The sequence below is a fragment of the Lithobates pipiens genome, unplaced genomic scaffold (genome assembly GCF_037356315.1).
Source record: "Lithobates pipiens isolate NorthernLeopardFrog02 unplaced genomic scaffold, aLitPip1_a1.2 Scaffold_22, whole genome shotgun sequence".
Lineage (NCBI taxonomy): Eukaryota > Metazoa > Chordata > Amphibia > Anura > Ranidae > Lithobates > Lithobates pipiens.
The window spans coordinates 317930383-317947717 of NW_027507784.1; the positions used below are offsets into that span (position 1 = coordinate 317930383).

At 43.8% G+C, this 17335-nt stretch overlaps 1 protein-coding gene across 2 annotated transcripts in view; it reads left to right on the forward strand.

Moving 5' to 3' along the window:
- FLII (FLII actin remodeling protein) overlaps positions 1 to 17335 on the forward strand; it is a 70846-nt gene that overhangs the window by 21051 nt on the left and 32460 nt on the right. The window contains exons 3-11 of one of the 2 annotated variants that reach the window (XM_077449440.1): positions 1714 to 1785; positions 6778 to 6858; positions 9576 to 9661; positions 9744 to 9905; positions 9994 to 10097; positions 12215 to 12390; positions 13210 to 13367; positions 13693 to 13777; positions 14618 to 14780. In XM_077449440.1, coding sequence (XP_077305566.1) covers positions 1714 to 1785; positions 6778 to 6858; positions 9576 to 9661; positions 9744 to 9905; positions 9994 to 10097; positions 12215 to 12390; positions 13210 to 13367; positions 13693 to 13777; positions 14618 to 14780 — 1087 coding nt within the window. The remainder of the gene's footprint in view (positions 1 to 1713; positions 1786 to 6777; positions 6859 to 9575; positions 9662 to 9743; positions 9906 to 9993; positions 10098 to 12214; positions 12391 to 13209; positions 13368 to 13692; positions 13778 to 14617; positions 14781 to 17335) is intronic. The other variant, XM_077449441.1, reaches the window with a different exon arrangement.

Consider the following 17335-nt stretch of genomic DNA (forward strand, 5'->3'; position numbering starts at 1 on the left):
GTGGCAACCCTAGACTCGGGGGTATGGGCCCCAGATTTGGGGCTGTAGCCCCAATAGCCACCCCCTAGCAACGCCACTGGTGTCACCTATCAGTGCAGTCTCATCAGTAATAAAATCTGCATTTATTTTAATAAAATTTTTTTTTTCTTTTTAGCATCCTGTAAAGTATTGCACTAGCAACCAGCAGATCACTGACACCCTTGCAGTTCATTGAGAGCTACATGGCATCAACTGAAGTGGTTGATGGTACTTGTAGTCTACTCATTCACAGGAAACTGAATGATGCAGCTGTGTGGACAGAGCCCCGCTGTTTTTTTAAATTGTGACAGAAGATGTGAGGATAAGACCCCGCCAGTGGCGAGGGAGGGGGAAGAGCGCTGGTGGTGGGAGATGGGCGAGTAGGAGCATGTTAAACTCTAAATAAGGGTGTAACATGCTCCTAAAGGTGGACTTATCCTTTAATCACTTGCTTGCAAACTTTTTCATAAAGTGAGAAAATAAACTTTGCTCTCTGTGTTGGTTTTTGTTAGCGGCTTCGATAATATGATGGGGTGTTTGTGTTGCTTAATGGATTTAGAGTAGCTCTCCTATCTCACCCCATCTACCGTCGACTGATTGAATTAAAGCCTCAAAGAAGTGTCACAGCTAGTTATGTCATCATAGCTCTGTACCCCACATGCTGTTATGTAGGGCTCATATGTGCTATGCAATGCTGTTTAAAAAAAAAAAAACTTGGTGACATTTTTACTTCCTGTTCTCTCACTCCAGTGCTCTGTGCTAGCAGAGCTGAGGACCAGTCACAACCCTCATCACAAGTGTCCTCACATAGACTTGTATTGCTGAGAATGGAAGAGGGTGCATCTGACTAGGTCTAATATATGTATGTGTTATACACAGATCAGCCATAAGCTGATTGTATAACTAAAAAACCAAGCTTAGTGCTAAACAAACTATAAAAAAAAATGTGTGTACTGCAGCACTCATGAATATCCAAATACAAAATATTCATCAGCAAAATAAACCAAATACCTTTTACAAAACATACAAAAAAATGATCAACTCTTACAGTAAGGGGAACGCAATGAATCATGTGCAATCACCAAAGTGCATATAGAAGATCATAAATGACACAAGTCCATTTATTCCAACCAAATATGACCTGGTAACGTTCACATTCTTCTGTGTGAATTCCCTTGCATGTTCCTCCACCAAATCAAATGACAGCAGCTTACCAGAAGGATAGACCCCCACCCTACTCAGATGCGCTTGGTGAAAAAACCAAGGAGCCCCTGGAATGGTGGTATAGAATGACCAGGAACCAGGATGTGGTAGCCGTCAGGATCTGAATGACTGTCAGCTCCGCCAAGTATCGCAGCATCATCAGGCATAAAATAAACACGGAACCTCCATAGTGTAATACTGCGAAATCACTTTATTATCGTAAAACATTCCACAAGTTGAAAATGTATTAGTATGTTTTATAGGTACAGTACAACGTTATTTTAGTTTATATTCTAGTATATGTACCGGGTCTAACTCTGATGTCTGTTAAACTGCACAGTCACATTTAAACCCAGTGCAGCTCCCGCAACAGGCAAGTGGAGGTAAGATGCTTTAGTACAAGGTGTGACTGCATATCTATTTCTGTGACTTCAAGTGGGCTTTAATGGAGTTTAATGATGTTTGGTAATCGGTTTTCTCTCCCTCTTTCAGGAGCATCTGTCAGTGAGTCACAACAACCTAACCACGCTACATGGCGAGCTGTCTTCTCTCCCCTGCCTGAGGGTGAGTATACCTAACCATGTATGGGGCAGAATGACTCGGGTGTGCTCACCTCTAGAGCAAAGTATCAAGGACTTGTTAAGGAAAGGCACCTGACAAGTCTTTTTTTTTTTTATTTTTTTTTTACCTTTTTAATGCATTTTCTGCATTAAAGTAAAAAACTTTCTGACTGCAGCATTAAACCCCCCTGGCCCCCTATTATACTTGCCTGAGCCAGGTTTCAATCCAGCGCTGTGCAGGAGAACAGCGATTTCTCTTCCTCCTCATTGAATCCGACATCAGAGGGAGCCAATGGCTCTTGCTGTTGTCAATTACAGCCAGTGAGGATGGGGGTGTGGCCGAGCCGGCTTGGGAGTGAGCCCGCACGAGTGTCCTCATAGCCAACGGCTTGCTATGGGGGCACTTGGTGCAGGCTGGTGGACCAGAGAAGAGGAGGATCAGGGCTGCTCTGTGCAAAGGTAAGTATGACATGATTGTAGAAGGTTTTACATTTTATTTTATAAAAATAACAATCGCTTTGTATTTTAAAAACCAACACCTTTTAAGCACTTGAGGTTATTTCCTTTAAAATCTAAATATGGATTAAAGTTGGTGTATTGACTAAAGATACACATTGGGGTGTATTGATAAAAATGTTGATCCTGTGAAGCTGCATGTACATTGTTTCTGTATGAATGGAGGAAAAAAAATGTTGTTGGGCTGTTTTCTTTCCAGGTCAAATGTAGTTCTTCATACAGACTAGACTTAGTCAGGAAAATACTGCATTGTAACCACTAGATGGCACTTATTATTATAGTGAATAAAGCCCTATACACACTGTCAGATTTTCTGCTGATATTTTTTTTCCCTTCAGATTTACCAAAACCATATACTATGAGGTCAAACCTTAGGAGTTTCAATTTGTATGCAATCAGTCAGGCCTTTGCACTACATGGTTTTGGTAAATCTGAAGGAAAAAAATCTGCAGAAAATTTGTTAGTGTGTATGGGGCTTTAGGCCTTGTTCACACAGGGTGTACTACATCGTACGCCCATGCAGGAGCTTCGTTTACCCACATGGGAATGCATAGGTGTTTGTGCATCTCTGTGCAGGTAGTCCCTTTAATGTCAATTGGGACGCGGTGGCTGCAATGACACACTGCTCCCGATTTGATATCCCCGTGCTCAGACAGTGTGAACAAGGCCTAAGTGTTTATTTCCTATGATCATTAGCTCCATCTAATGCCCAGAATGAAGAATATTCCTAATAATTGTCTTCTGTATGAATGAATAACATTTTAAACTGTAGAAAAAATGGACTGATATTTGTTTTTGCCCCCATTCGCACAGAACAAATGGATCTATAATATATATATATATATTTTTTTTTTTTTTAACCACGTGCAATAGAGAAGAGATGGTTGTCCCTCGATCCAGCCATTTATGGTGTATGGACAGTCTGTACCTTCTGTGGGCACCTCTGGGCCAACCAATCTCAGTGAAGGAAACAAAAAGCAGCACTGATTTTCTTGGCTATTTGTTATGATTCCCTTGCGATAAGAACAGCACCAGGGGTTCCTGATTATTGCACGCTTGTCTAATCTGCCCGTAAATTATAGTGGTAGTAAACCTCAGACATGAGCTATGAACAAAGTATATCCCGCTATAATGCATGAATCCCTTCTAACAAGTTTTCCTGACACCAAGAGGAAAAAAGGGTGACGGGAGGGACCTTAAGCTGATTGACAGCCTCAGCTCTGTTCCTGTGTGTTGTGTGAAGGGGCGTGTGTCAGTTCCCTCCAATCAGCTCTCAGAGCTCTCCTCACTGAGCCCTGCAGTGTGTAATTTCAGCTTTCTGCCCACTTTCTTTTTTTTTTTTTTTTTTTTTAACAACTCAGACAAGCATTATGAACTCTGGTAGAGAGTGATAAGGTATGCTGAGATCTGCACATTAAGTCAAGACCTGCTGTATAATACAATCAAAAGAAATCCGGAATTCGGTGCAACACTTCACCTTTTATTGATCCTTCATGCAAAAGACATCATAGACCGTGCGGGGTACAGTAAAAGTTGATGCATTTCTCGTTCTGGCTAGCACTTATAATCCCAGTTTATGAGTAAGCTCTAGCCACAGCACCAAACGTGTTAACTTTTACCGTACCCCGCACTGTGTGTGATGTCTTTTGCATGAAGGATTGATAAAGGTGAAGTGTTGCACCGAATTCTGGATTTCTTTTGATGGTGGTAGCACAGCTCGTCTGCAGAAAGACAATCACCTAAACCCTGGCTATGCTGTGGATGGATGGCTAATGTGCTCACCTGGAGCAGCTTTCTCTTCAGTGATGGCCTGCTGTATGATGGTAAATGGCAGTTTTGGCCTGGACCCCCACCAGGCCACATCCCCCCCCCCCCCCCCCCCAACATGTTTCACTCCACCCGCTGGAGCTTACTAACAGGGAATTATAAATTCTGCACTTAGAACAGATGTAGAGAGGGCTGCAGATAAACCGGTACAACTTATATAGGAAGATTTGTTTAATCTCTGTGCATCAGGCCAGTCACTTCACTGGGTATATATAACCACTTTAACAAACACAGTAGTCATCCTTATTGTCCTGTTACCTTTCTCAGCATATTCCAGGTGATGTTTCTCAAACTAGAGCAGAATTGTCCATATTTAGATTCCGTTCACATAGCCGCCGGTCTCCGCTCATCCCCCCCCTGAGCAGGCGGATTACAGGTCTGTGTCTTCTCTATCAGAACAGACCCAGACCGCTCTCCTCTATGGGGAGATCGGATGGAAATGGACTGCCTGTTTTCCATTTAATACCATCAGGTCCATGGGATAGATAGGGAGTTGGACCACCATCCCTCTGTTTTTAGCAGACAGAATTGGATCGGATGGCGGCGGGTGTTGGCGGACATGTGTCTGCTGACATCCACCGCTTCATAAAAGAGACTGCAGGATCCTATCGGCTCCGCCTGAAAGACTGACAAGCGGACCTGATCAGAAAGCCCGTGTGAAACGGGTATCGGCCTGGAATCTCACAAAACCAGACAGAGCAGAGCACCCTTTAACCCTTCCAATGCTGGAGAGCAATCAGTGATTTGTCTAGACAGTTGTTGTTGGTTTTGTGTTTTTCCAGCTGCAGGGGATTGTTTTTTTTTTTTTCTGTCTTCCCTCTGTGAAATTTAGGAACGGGTGACAGGGCCTGTTATACAGATCACCCCATTGTGGTTAAATGAAGCGGCCAGTGTCCCTTTTCATTCATACAAGGGGAGTATTGTCTTGTCTGTCGCTCCCTTCAATCAGTTCAGATCCAGGATATGTATTTAGGCTTTTACAGATGAATTTGTAAAGATGGGTTTGTAAGCTTTATAATGTGGATCATGTTTAACTAGGAGAAGCTGTGTTCATAAAAACAATACCGGGGGAAAAAAAACTCTGGTGTGCCTTTTTATAATGCTCAGTAACCGGCTGTGGATAATTTTAAAGCAATTCTGAAATTCAGGACAAAGCAGTAGGGTTTGCTTTTAAAGTGCAGTTGAACTCTTTGTATTTATTACTATAATGCAGTCACTAAAGCAACAACCCAGGTCTCCGGCCACCCTGCACCAATCAGCCACACGCTAGATCCCTGTGGATTGGAGGGGGGGAGGGGGGCATGTTGGATCACTGGAGATCTGGGTTGCTACCTGAACCAGAGAGCAGACGTCTGACTCGTCGTTTGACACCTTTTAACCCTTGCAGCAGCACTTGGGAACTAAAGCCCAAGAGCATATTTTCACTTGTTGTCGGGGGACAGTAAAAATAGGTGGTGGAGTTTCAGCCCCCCCCCCCCCCCACCCCCCCACCTTAAAACTACATGGTGGCCAGATGAAGCTTTACACCCACCATGGCAAAAAATTATCCCTCTGTCACGTTCAGTGGGCAGTGCCACAGCCAAACAAAGTGAACTGGATCGCAACTAGGGTTGCACTGATAGTGTGTTTTTTGTTTTGTTTTTTGCTGGTGAGTACGAATGCCAATACTTTCAGTCAAGTACTCGCCAATACTGAGTACCGATACCTTTGCGTGCAATTTGAGCCCATACAAAATGAATATGCTCAAATCTCACTGCAAAGAATTGCATGCGATTTGAACAAGAATGCGGTGCGATTCCAGTCTGAATTGCATGCGGTTTCCCCCACCGCTCCTGTGTGAACCAAGGCTGAAGTCGCTATGACAAGCCTGGGTTCACACAGGCGTGATGCAGGAAACTGCCTGCGTTTCTGACAGGAATCGCACCACATTCCTGTTCAAATCACATGCATGCAATTCTTTGCAGTGCAATCTGAGCCCATTCATTTTGTATGTGCTCAAATCACATGCAAAGGTATCGGTACTCAGTATTGGCGAATACTTGACCGAAAGTATTGGTACTCGTACTCATGAGCAAAAAAAAAGGTATGCAAAGCCCATCCATTTTAATGAAAATACTCCATATCGGCACCAATACCAGTATCCGTGCAACCATAAGCTAAATGCTAGGCTCAGTATTCCCATGCAAAACCCTGTTTAGCTGTGGAACAAAAAAAAACAGGCATTCAGGAGGCGGCAGTATAAGTTGCTAAATGCTTGTCAGTCCTGTACTGCTCTCTGAAAAGCAATCCACCACAGATTGCTTTTCAGAGACTGCTGTAAGGGTAAATGAGTTGTAAAGGAGCAGTACGTTTTATTTCTGTATATGTAGTCCGACTGTGTTCCTGAGATAAATATTGACGGTTCATTTTGACTTTAATCCCCCAAGTAGCCTCGGCATCATGTGGTTACTTTTTCCCTCTCTCCCCCTTTCGGTGGTGGTGGGGGGGTGGGCTGGAGAGTCCCAGGTTACACCCGGCTTTCCTTTTCTCTTTTGCCTGAACAGAGCTGCATGGGAATGAAAGAAATGACAGGTTTATCTAAAGTCTGTTCTTTCTGCAATCAGTCTTATTTTTATGTTTTTACCCCCCCCCCCCTTCCTCTGCTTGCCCCCAGGCTATTGTAGCTCGAGCCAACAATTTGAAAAATTCGGGGATCCCGGATGACATCTTCGAGCTGGATGACCTGTCAGTACTGGTACGTGCCAAGGCATACTAAATGGTTATTATGTGTGTGTATACTGTATATGTTTGATATTTATATAGCACCAACAATTTATTCTGTGCTTTACATGCTTTTATATCAGTCTCTGCCCTTAAAGCGTTACTAAACCTAGGAGCCTGTATTCACTATATCTGGTCTTCCACAGTACACAGAACTTGGAAATGCAATTATTTGAGTAAATCTGCTAAATACCCTTCCTCATCGGCAGTATATCGCAGTCTTATGACTTCTATTAGTGTCTGGTTTAAAGCTCGTAGGTGGAGTTTTCATTCTGCACGGACTGGCCTGTGAGGCTGCAGGACATCTGACCCTCTATCTGGACAGGGCTGATTGGCCCTGTGCTAATCACATGCACTCCCCCCCCCCCCCCCCAAAAAAAAATCTCTAGCAATACACACCAAACTATGCTTAGTTTGGTGTGTATAGCTAGAGTTGTTGGGTTTATTTTTATTTTTTTGGGACATTGCATGTGATTAGCAAAGGGGCCAATTTGCACTGTCCAGACAGAGGGTCAGGGTAGCTTGCCCACAAGGCTCTGTTCTATCAGGAGATGGTTTGGGGACCATGGAAGAAGGGGAAGATCAGAGAAGACAGGATCGAGCAGCCTTTTTACACAATGCAGAGGATTAACCTCTTTTTGGTTCCACAGTGAGTATAACAAGCACGCTTTACTGCATATACAGACTGATTTTACTGTTGTGGGTTTAGTAACACTTTAAAGAGGAAGTAAACCCTGATGGGTTTACTTCCTCTTTTTTTTCCCTGCAAAGGTAAAGCATAATGGACTACTGTGCATCGCATAGTAGCTCATTATGTGTCACTTACCTGACACAGGAGCCAGCGAAGTCGCCGCTGTCCCCTGTAGTCCGCCGCATCCATCTTGCTGGTGGCGTCTCGCAGCTCCGACGAATGACAGCGGCGAAGCCGCGATGACGTCACTCTCGCGCATGCGCACGGGAGTCGCGTCTCGCAGCTCCGCCGCTGCCATTCGGCTCCGCCGCGATGACGTCACTCCCGCGCATGCGCACGGGAGTCGACAAATTAGGCAGATCCATTCTTGGACTTGCCGCATTTAGTGCGCCTGCGCGCCGCTGTCTACGGCGCATGCGCCGTAGACAGCGGTGCCCATTTTCGGGCAAATATCTCCTAAACCATATAGGTTTAGGAGATATTGCTTGGACCTACAGGTAAGCCTTAATCTAGGCTTACCTGTAGGTCAAAGTGGTTTGAAAGGGTTTACTTCCTCTTTAAGGAGCTTACAGTCTAAAGCAAGCCATAGATTATACAATTTTCTCTGGCAGAAGGAAAGAAAATTGCTTTATTTCCCCCCTTCAACACAGTCAGTGTTGATGGGGAAATCCCTCCTACAGTGTTAATGTGTTCTGCTGGCGGGGAGTCTTCCCTGCCAGCAGACCACAATGATTACTGCTGGCTGCTATAGCCACTGGCAGTGATTGCATAAAAAAAAAAAAAATTAAAAAAACTTCAGTACAGCCCATAGATTGATTTTTGGCCTGTTCAGCAGGGTCATAGATCCATCTATGGCCAGCTTATGGTCCCTATCTCACAGGAATGCATATACACATACTATTGCCTATTTAAACAGGATCAAATAAGCCTACCGGCATGTCTTTGTAGTGTGGGAGGAAAGAGGAGCACCTGGAGGAAACCCACACAAGCTCAAGGAGAACATGCAAAAAAAAAAAGGTGAATAGGGGATCTTTGTGGCATAATGTTTTTACAGGATTATGCCTGTCAGAACTAGATTACACAAGAGTTAGCCCTCTAAAGAGCGATAGGCTGTGGATTGCTCTTAAGAGAACGTTTGACAGGCATTGAGGAGGTGTGATTCCTCACTGCCTGTTTTTAAACCTAAAAATCCATGCTGCAGACCTTCGACTCATACCGGTAGGTCGCTCTGTGGATGCTTTATAATATAAAATGTTGAGTCAATCATGCCTTTATGCCATGTTCGATATATTGAACCCCTGCGTGGGTGATCAGTTATGATGTTTTGTTACTAAATTAAAAACTATAGTACAAGAAAAATCCATTCTGCAACTGTATAAATTGCATGCAATTGTAGGGCAGTAGCGGTGCAACAAACCACGTTCAGGTGAACTGGAGACTTCTGGTGGGTGGTACTACCCGCTGTCATTTTAGACTCTCTGCGATGCACAGCATCGCAGTGGGCGGCATGTGAACACCCCCAATTGCTGTGTAAGGAGGAGCGGTGGTGGGGGGGGGGGGGGTAGAAAAATTAGGCTGTTGTGTGGTTTTTACTGCCCCCCAACTTTAAGTGTAGACAAGGCCTTATCCCTGGTCCACATTGATGCAACTTCAGATGTGTATCAGAACGCATGGAATCGCATGACAGGTGAAATAACATGATTTTTCCATGGTGGCTATTCACATATATGCAGTCCAAATGCGATTTTTGTAAAGGGTTCAGTGCGTGTTTGGTGCTCTTCGATGTGCTTTTGAACTCCATTTTCGTTTAATGGATACCGCATACAAAAGGCATAGCTGTTCAAACATAATGCAAATTCAGTGCGGTTTTGTACCTAAGTGTGAGCCGAGCCTAACAGACGACAACCCAGGAGTAGGATGCCCATGATCCTCCCAGTACTTTTTTGGTTCCGTGTAAATATAAGTTGATGTGTGTTGAGTGCATTGGGTTTCTCTTGCAGGATCTCAGCTATAACCAGCTGGCAGAGTGTCCTAGGGAGCTGGAGAACGCCAAAAACATGCTGGTCCTTAACCTCAGCCACAACAGGTGAGAGGTCATAGGTCAGACAGCCGATCCCGCCATGCGCTAGTACGAGTATTCTTATATCTCTCTGTTCTTCTTTTCCCAGCATTGACAACATCCCCAACCAGCTGTTCATAAATCTGACGGACCTTATATATCTGGACCTGAGTGACAACAAACTGGACAGCCTGCCACCGCAGATGAGGAGGCTGGTGCACCTGCAGACCCTCATCCTGAATAATAACCCCCTCATGCATGCCCAGCTCAGGTCAGACTGATCTACTGTACATTTCAGGAGGGTGGCTTGGTGCTGTCGTTATTTTATTATAATTTTTATTTCTATACCTTTTTAACAGGCAGCTTCCTGCAATGGTAGCCCTGCAGACTGTGCATCTAAGGAACACACAGCGAACCCAGAGCAACCTACCTACTTCCTTAGAAGGCCTGACTAATCTATCAGGTACTGTACTGTGAGGGTCAATTTGATGCACATAAGTTTATGTATTCACATGGCGATGTAGTTTGTCCTTCTTTTGAAGTTGTATGATGTAGAGAGAGTTTTGACCACCATAAAAATTATGTCTGCTTCCTTCTACATCTTATAATTAAGGGATTCTGTTTTTGTTGCTTTTATAGTATTCCATATACAGTGTTCTGTTATTTTTATTTTTTATTTTTATTTTTTCCTTACACAGGGCGTTAATAAAAACTAAAAATAAAAAAAAAAAGTTGCAAAGGCAGTACCAACACGAGGAAAAGTGGCTGTAAAAAAAACGTGCTTTAAGGCCTCTTGCACACTTCAGCTTGAAAAAGCTCAGTACAGCTTTTTTTTTTAACTGAGCTAAAATACAGCCCATTTACCACTTGCCCAACCAGCCACCGTCATTATACTGCGGCAGGTCGGCTCGTTCCCACAAATCGCCATAGCTGTAAGTCAGCTCTTAAGAGCTATAGCAGGCTCGCGCACGCTGCACGGCAGGGGAGCTGATGGGTGTGGCCGGCAGCCGCAACGTCTGCCGGCCACCTGCGTTGGCTCCATAGAGAGCCAGAACAGGGATCTGTCAATGTTATCAAACTGATCCCTGTTCTGACAAGGAAGTACAGGGTGATTGTCTGTTACTAGTGATCATAAACTGCAAGCTCTCTCTCCTCATCCAGTCAGTCCCCTCCCCCCACAGTTAGAAACGCCTCCCAGGGAACAACCACTTGATCACCACTAGTGTTAACCCCTTTTCCTGCCCATGTCATTTATACAGTAATGCATTTATTTTTTTAGCACTGATCGCTGTATAAATGTCACTGGTCTCAAAGAGTCAACTGTCCGATCTGTCCACCGCAATGTTGCAGTCCCACTAAAAATCGTACATCACCACCATTACTAGTTTAAAAAAAAAAAAAAAAAAAAAGTATAATAAAAATTGCCTGAACTTTTGTAGATGCTATAACTTTTGAACAAACAATCAATATAAGCTTATTGAGATTTTTTTATTTTATTTTTTATAGATTTTTTTTTTTCAAAAAATATGTAGAATACATATTGCCCTAAACTAATGAAGACATTTTTTGGGGGGGGGGGGGATATTTATCATAGCAAAAAGTAAAAAAAAAAAAAAATCTTTTTTTTCAAAATTGACGGTCCTTTTATTGGTTGTAGTGCAAAAAATTAAAACCGCAGAGGTGATCAAATAACACCAAAAAAAGGGCTTCAATTTTGTTTGGGTACAGCGTTGCGTGACTGCGCAATTGTTAGTTAAAGCAACGCAGTGCCTCATCGCAAAAATGGCCTGGTCATTAAGGGGGGAAAATGTTCCAGTCCTTAAGTGGCCAATTGTAATGTGCCTATGCACACAAGCACATAAACAAGTGCTGTGTATTCTTCAGTAAAAATAAAAAAAAAATAGAAAAATCTGCATTTTTGGTCAGTAATTTACATCTCAAATACGCCCAATTGGTCATTTTACATTGTGCAGAATAAAAATGCAAGAAGTTTTTGCGCATGTGCGCGAATGCATATGCAAAAGAAAAGCTGAATCGAACAAGCTGAAGTTAGAAGCTAATTGGCTACCATGCACAGCTGCGCCAGATTTTGCACTCTTCAGTTTTAGTAAATCAACCTTATGGTGTCAAAATTGAAAGTGAAACTTGACATCCCAAAGCAAAAAGTTTGCAAACAGGCAGTTTTTTTATTTTTTTCCAGAAGTGATGTACTTTTTCCGTTTCCATTGAGCAGAGAGCTGGTGATTGTCAGTTACCAGCTCTCTGCTCTGCCTCACCAGCACTCAATGTTAGATGTTTTTTTTTTTTTGGCCAGAGTAACACAAAGGAAACGTCCAATCATTTATGTTATGGGTAGAGAAAAAGGATCAGGTAACTTTGTTGAAGGCCTTGGCTTTGTGTCGCTGGAGTCAGTTTGAGACACTTCTGAGATCATTCCGAATTCATTGACGGGTGCAGTTGATCATCTTCTGACCCACTGCAAGCTGTATAGGAACTCAAAAGCCCCTTGACACAGGCCCTATGTTTTTTCACAGCTAATTTGCATGCTTGATTTCATGTTTGCTTTTCCTTCCCTTCCAGATGTGGACCTGTCAATGAATGACCTGAGTCGGGTTCCTGAGTGCCTGTACACACTTGCCAACTTGAAGCGCCTAAACTTAAGCAGCAACCAGATCGATGAACTATCCCTGTGTATTGACCAATGGTCTCAGCTAGAGACCCTCAACTTGTCACGCAATCAGCTGACCTCGCTGCCGGTAAGTAACCCGCTCCATCTCTTAACCCACCATTTTTTAAAGTGGCTCTGAAGCCTCTGACAAAGACTGAAAATCAAAGCAACCTGCGAAAGAAGTATATATATTTTTTTTTTTGCTTGCTGTCAAGCAGGCAGTGTGCTGGATATTTGCTGTCTATCTGATGCACCAGATAGCTGATTCCCTGCTGTGGTCCTTTACTCCAACCCCTATGTAGGACACAGTAATTGTGCGTGCGTGTGTGTGTGTGTGTGTCTATATTTCTATCTCTCAAGCTTAGCAAAAACAAGTCACAGAATGCCAGGTTAATGGAGATTAGGAGGTATTGCAGCGAAAGAGTGGTACAAAAGCAATGCAGTCTATCCAGCAATGCTTTAAACACCTGCACAGCACAAAAGGCTAAACGTTGCTAGGGAGATAGAATTGTTTTTTATTTTTTTTCTTCTTGTTCCTAGCAGTTTTTTTTTTCTTTGTGCTGTGGCAATGTAACTCCAGTGTGCATATGCAGGAGTTAAGTTATCAGTAGCCACCCAATAGCAAATTTAGAAGACAACCGACCAAATAGTAATCAAGACAGTGGAGGGTGGGGAATGTAGACATTGTATTGCTGGAGAGGAGGAAAGCACAAAAGGGAGGCTAGGGGAGCATAATATGCAAGCATGCACATGTCTACACACTTGAGTTTGCATGCGTTTAAAACATACACTGTGTTGTGAATGAGCTTTAAATGTTGAGTTGTTATGTTATGTTGCAGGCCACTGGAGTGGGAAGCTAGTACTGCTTTAGTTTGGTGTATGCTTATTGTCTGTTCTCTGTTTCCAGTCTGCTATTTGCAAGCTGTCCAAGCTGAAGAAGCTTTACCTGAATTCCAACAAGCTGGACTTTGACGGCATCCCCTCAGGAATAGGAAAACTTAGCAGCCTGGAGGAGTTCATGGCTTCTAACAATAACCTGGAACTGATCCCAGAAAGCCTGTGCAGGTAAGGAGGATGCTGGGGTGTCATGGCACCTGGACCATGACACGAAGGAGGCTGTAAAGGAAACTTCTTAGGGTCATGTTATCCCTGCGTCTGGTATTTAAAATACATAGGTTAGCATTGGCAATGTTCTAGTTTGTGTGCAGTGTTTGGAAGCAGCTTGAAGAGTAGGGTGGTCGGGGCTTTAGCATCAGCTGGGTTATGCAGTGGGTGGTGGAGGTGGTTAACTGGTTAACTTGGCTTTGGGTGCAGGCAGCATTATCCCCTTTTTTTCTGATGTCTTTGAATCATTTTTTTATCCTAGTAAAATGTTATTTCTTGTTTCCAGATGTGGCAAATTGCGCAAGTTGGTCCTAAATAAAAACCGCCTGGTGACCCTGCCAGAAACTGTCCACTTCCTGCCAGACTTAGAGGTGGGTGTCATGACTGATGTGCTGGCAGGACCTTCTGTTCTCCTGCTTTGTATCATGGCGTGCGTCTTTTAATAGACTTCACTGCAGTACTGTGCACCATTACAGGGAAATTGGGCAACATGCCACAGCCAATGGCAGCAAGTGAGACATTCACTTAGAGACCCACTTGTAAAAATGGCATTTATCTAGAAGTCTCCCCGAGAGGCTTTTTTGCATATCTTTGCCAGGGAAGCATTACCTGGGGGTTCATTTCATGTACTTAGTACTTCAGTGACGTCAGTCTGCACAATGCTTTAACCACTTGATGACTGCAATATGTAAAGGAAAGTTCTTGGGCACACTTTTTGTGGCATGAGAACAATATTGCTGTTGTGAACTGGGAACACGAACTTCAGTGCACTGCTAGTTCTATAACTTGCTTCCCCAATCACCACACACACACACACACACACACACCCCTCCTTGCTTTCTCTTTCTCTACTCGACCTTTCCTCTCCTTTCCTCCCTTCTGTCTTTCACTCCTTCCCTGCTTCCTATGTTCTCTCTCTTCCTTTTTAGCCTTCCCTTCCCTCTCCTTCTTTTTTTTTTTTTTTTTCTTTCTTTCCTTCACTCCTTTTTTATTTTCTCGCCCCCTCCCAATTATTTTCTTTTCAGTGGATTTTTATTAACTTTTTCAAGTAAGAAATAAAAAACTACAGACATGAAGTGTGGCAGGCAAACATAGCTCATGCCTGTATGTTAAAAAGAATAGGGGTACTCCCTCACAATTCTTTAACTGTTGCCAAATAAGAGCGAGTATAACACCAGTCTTCTCTTTTTGTTTCTTCTCTTCCAACATAGGTCCTTGATGTAAGAGAGAATCCAAGTCTGGTGATGCCCCCAAAACCAGCTGACCGCACATCGGAATACTACAATATTGATTTTTCCCTGCAGAACCAGCTGCGGCTGGCAGGAGCCTCTCCAGCCACTGTAGCAGCTGCTGCCGCAGCTGGGGGTGAGTTGGGTGAGCACCAGCCAATCTTTGCTACAACTTTGATATAGTAAAAAAAAAATGGTCGAATCCATTTCTAACGGATTTTTAATCTCCACTGAGCATTTTCTTTGCCTAGTCCAGTTCATTTACTTATACTGACAATGCATATTGCAATCTGATTGTAAAATCTCCTCCCAGGTTTAACAAAGCTGTAATTTAAAGACCACCTAGGCAATTAATTTAATTTGTACCCAGTCAGGTTGGTTCTTGTCCCCATCAGAGCCTCCTTGCGCACGCCTGTGTCCCCATCGGAGCCTCCTTGCGCACGCCTGTGTCCCCATCGGAGCCTCCTTGCGCACGCCGGTGTCCCCATCGGAGCCTCCTTGCGCACGCCTGTGTCCCCATCGGAGCCTCCTTGCGCACGCCTGTGTCCCCATCGGAGCCTCCTTGCGCACGCCTGTGTCCCCATCGGAGCCTCCTTGCGCACGCCTGTGTCCCCATCGGAGCCTCCTTGCGCACGCCTGTGTCCCCATAGCACATTGCTGTCACAATAATGGCACAGTACAGGTCTCCTGCACCTCCCATCTCCCATTTACTGCTACACAAGCAGTCTGAGTGGGGAAAGGATTGCTAATATAAACAGGTGGGAGTCTGGAGGTGCTGCACTGATTATGTCTTTATTTGCTAAGACGGTGGAAGTCCTAGCAACCCATCCACAGCACGTTCTGGCAGAGCGAGAAGAGGTGAGGGGAGCAGCTTTGTCTGTTGTTTGCCAGGACTTTCTGCTGAGAACAGCAGGGATTTAGAAAAGCAGACCAGCAGTACTGTTTGCAGTGTTGGCAGTGTCTGAGTGAGCTGCGGGCCAAATGTGGCCCACAGGCCAGGGTTTGGACTTTGGAGACCCCTGATCTAGAGGCTCTAGGTTGTACAATCAGGTTGTAACATGTGTGGTTAGCTTTGAACCATTTTCTTTCTGTCTTATGTTAAAAGCAAAAGACAATGAAGAAAAAGGTGTCTCTTCTATGGTATCATCTGTCTGTAGTGTATATACAGTTGTGCTCATAGGTTTACATACCCTGGCAGAATTTGATTTCTTGGCCCCATTTTTTTTTTTTTATTTTTTTTTTTTTTTTTAGAGAGAATATGAATGATGACACAAAAATATTTCTTTCACTCATGATTAGTGTTTGGCTGAAGCTATTTATTATCAACCGACTGCGTTTACGCTTTTTAAATCGTAATGACAAGAGAAACCACCCAAATAACCCTGATCAAAAGTTTACACAACCTGGTGATTTTGGCCTTATAACATGCACACAAGTTGACACAAAGGGGTTTGAATGGCTATTAAAGGTAACCATCCTCACCTGTGATCTGTTTGTTTGTAATTAGTGTGTGTGTGTATAAAAGGTCAATGAGTTTGTGGACTCCCCTTCTGGACAGACCCTTGCATCTTTCATCCAGTGCTGCACTGACGTTTCTGGATTCTGAATCCTGGGGAAAGCAAAAGAATTGTCAAAGGATCTGCTGGAAAAGGTAGTTGAACTGTATAAAAAAATAAATAAAAAATAAAATAAAAAGGGATATAAAAAGATATCCAAAGAATGGAGAATGCCAACCAGCAGTGTTCAAACTCTAATAAAGAAGTGGAAAATTAGGGATTCTGTTGAAACCAAACCACGGTCAAGTAGATCAACTAAAATTTCAGCCACAACTGCCAGGAAAATTGTTCGGGATGCAAAGAAAAACCCACAAATAACTTCAGGTGAAATGCAGGACTCTCTGAAAACATGTGGTGTGGCTGTTTCAAGATGCACAATAAGGAGGCACTTGAAGAAAGATGGGCTGCATGATCGAGTCACCAAAAGAAAGCCATTACTATGCAAATGCCACAAAGCATCCCGCTTACAATACGCCAAACGACACAGAGACAAGCCTCAAACCTTCTGGCTCAAAGTCATTTGGAGTGATGAGACCAAAATTGTGCTATTTGGCCACAACCATAAACGCTACATTTGGAGAGGAGTCAGCAAGGCCTATGATGAAAGTAAGGATGAGCTTGGGCGTGTTCGCATACTCCACATGCAGAGCCCGCCAGGAAGTCGGTGCTGCGCTAATCACAGGCTGCAGAGATCGAGCAATGTCTCACTGCCTGTGATCAGTGCTGCGCCGACTTCCTGGCGGACTCTGCACGTGGCGTATGCGAACATGCCTGAGCTCAACCCTAGATGAAAGGTACGGAGGTGGATTGCTAATGTTTTGTGGATGTGTGAGCTACAAAGGCAGGACATTTTGGTCAAAATTGATGCCAAGATGAATGCAGTATGTTCTCAAAATATACCAGAGGAACATTTGTATTCATCAGCCAGGATGAATGCAAATTGGACATTGCCACATGACAATGATCCAAAACACAAGGCCAAGTTGACCTGTCATTGGCTACAGCAGAATAAAGTGAAGGTTCTGGAGTGGCCATCTCCAGTCTCCTGACCTCAATATCATTGAGCCACTCTGGGGGGATCTCAGACGTGCCGTTCATGTAAGACAGCCCAAGAATTTACAGGAACTGGAGGCTTTTTGCCAAG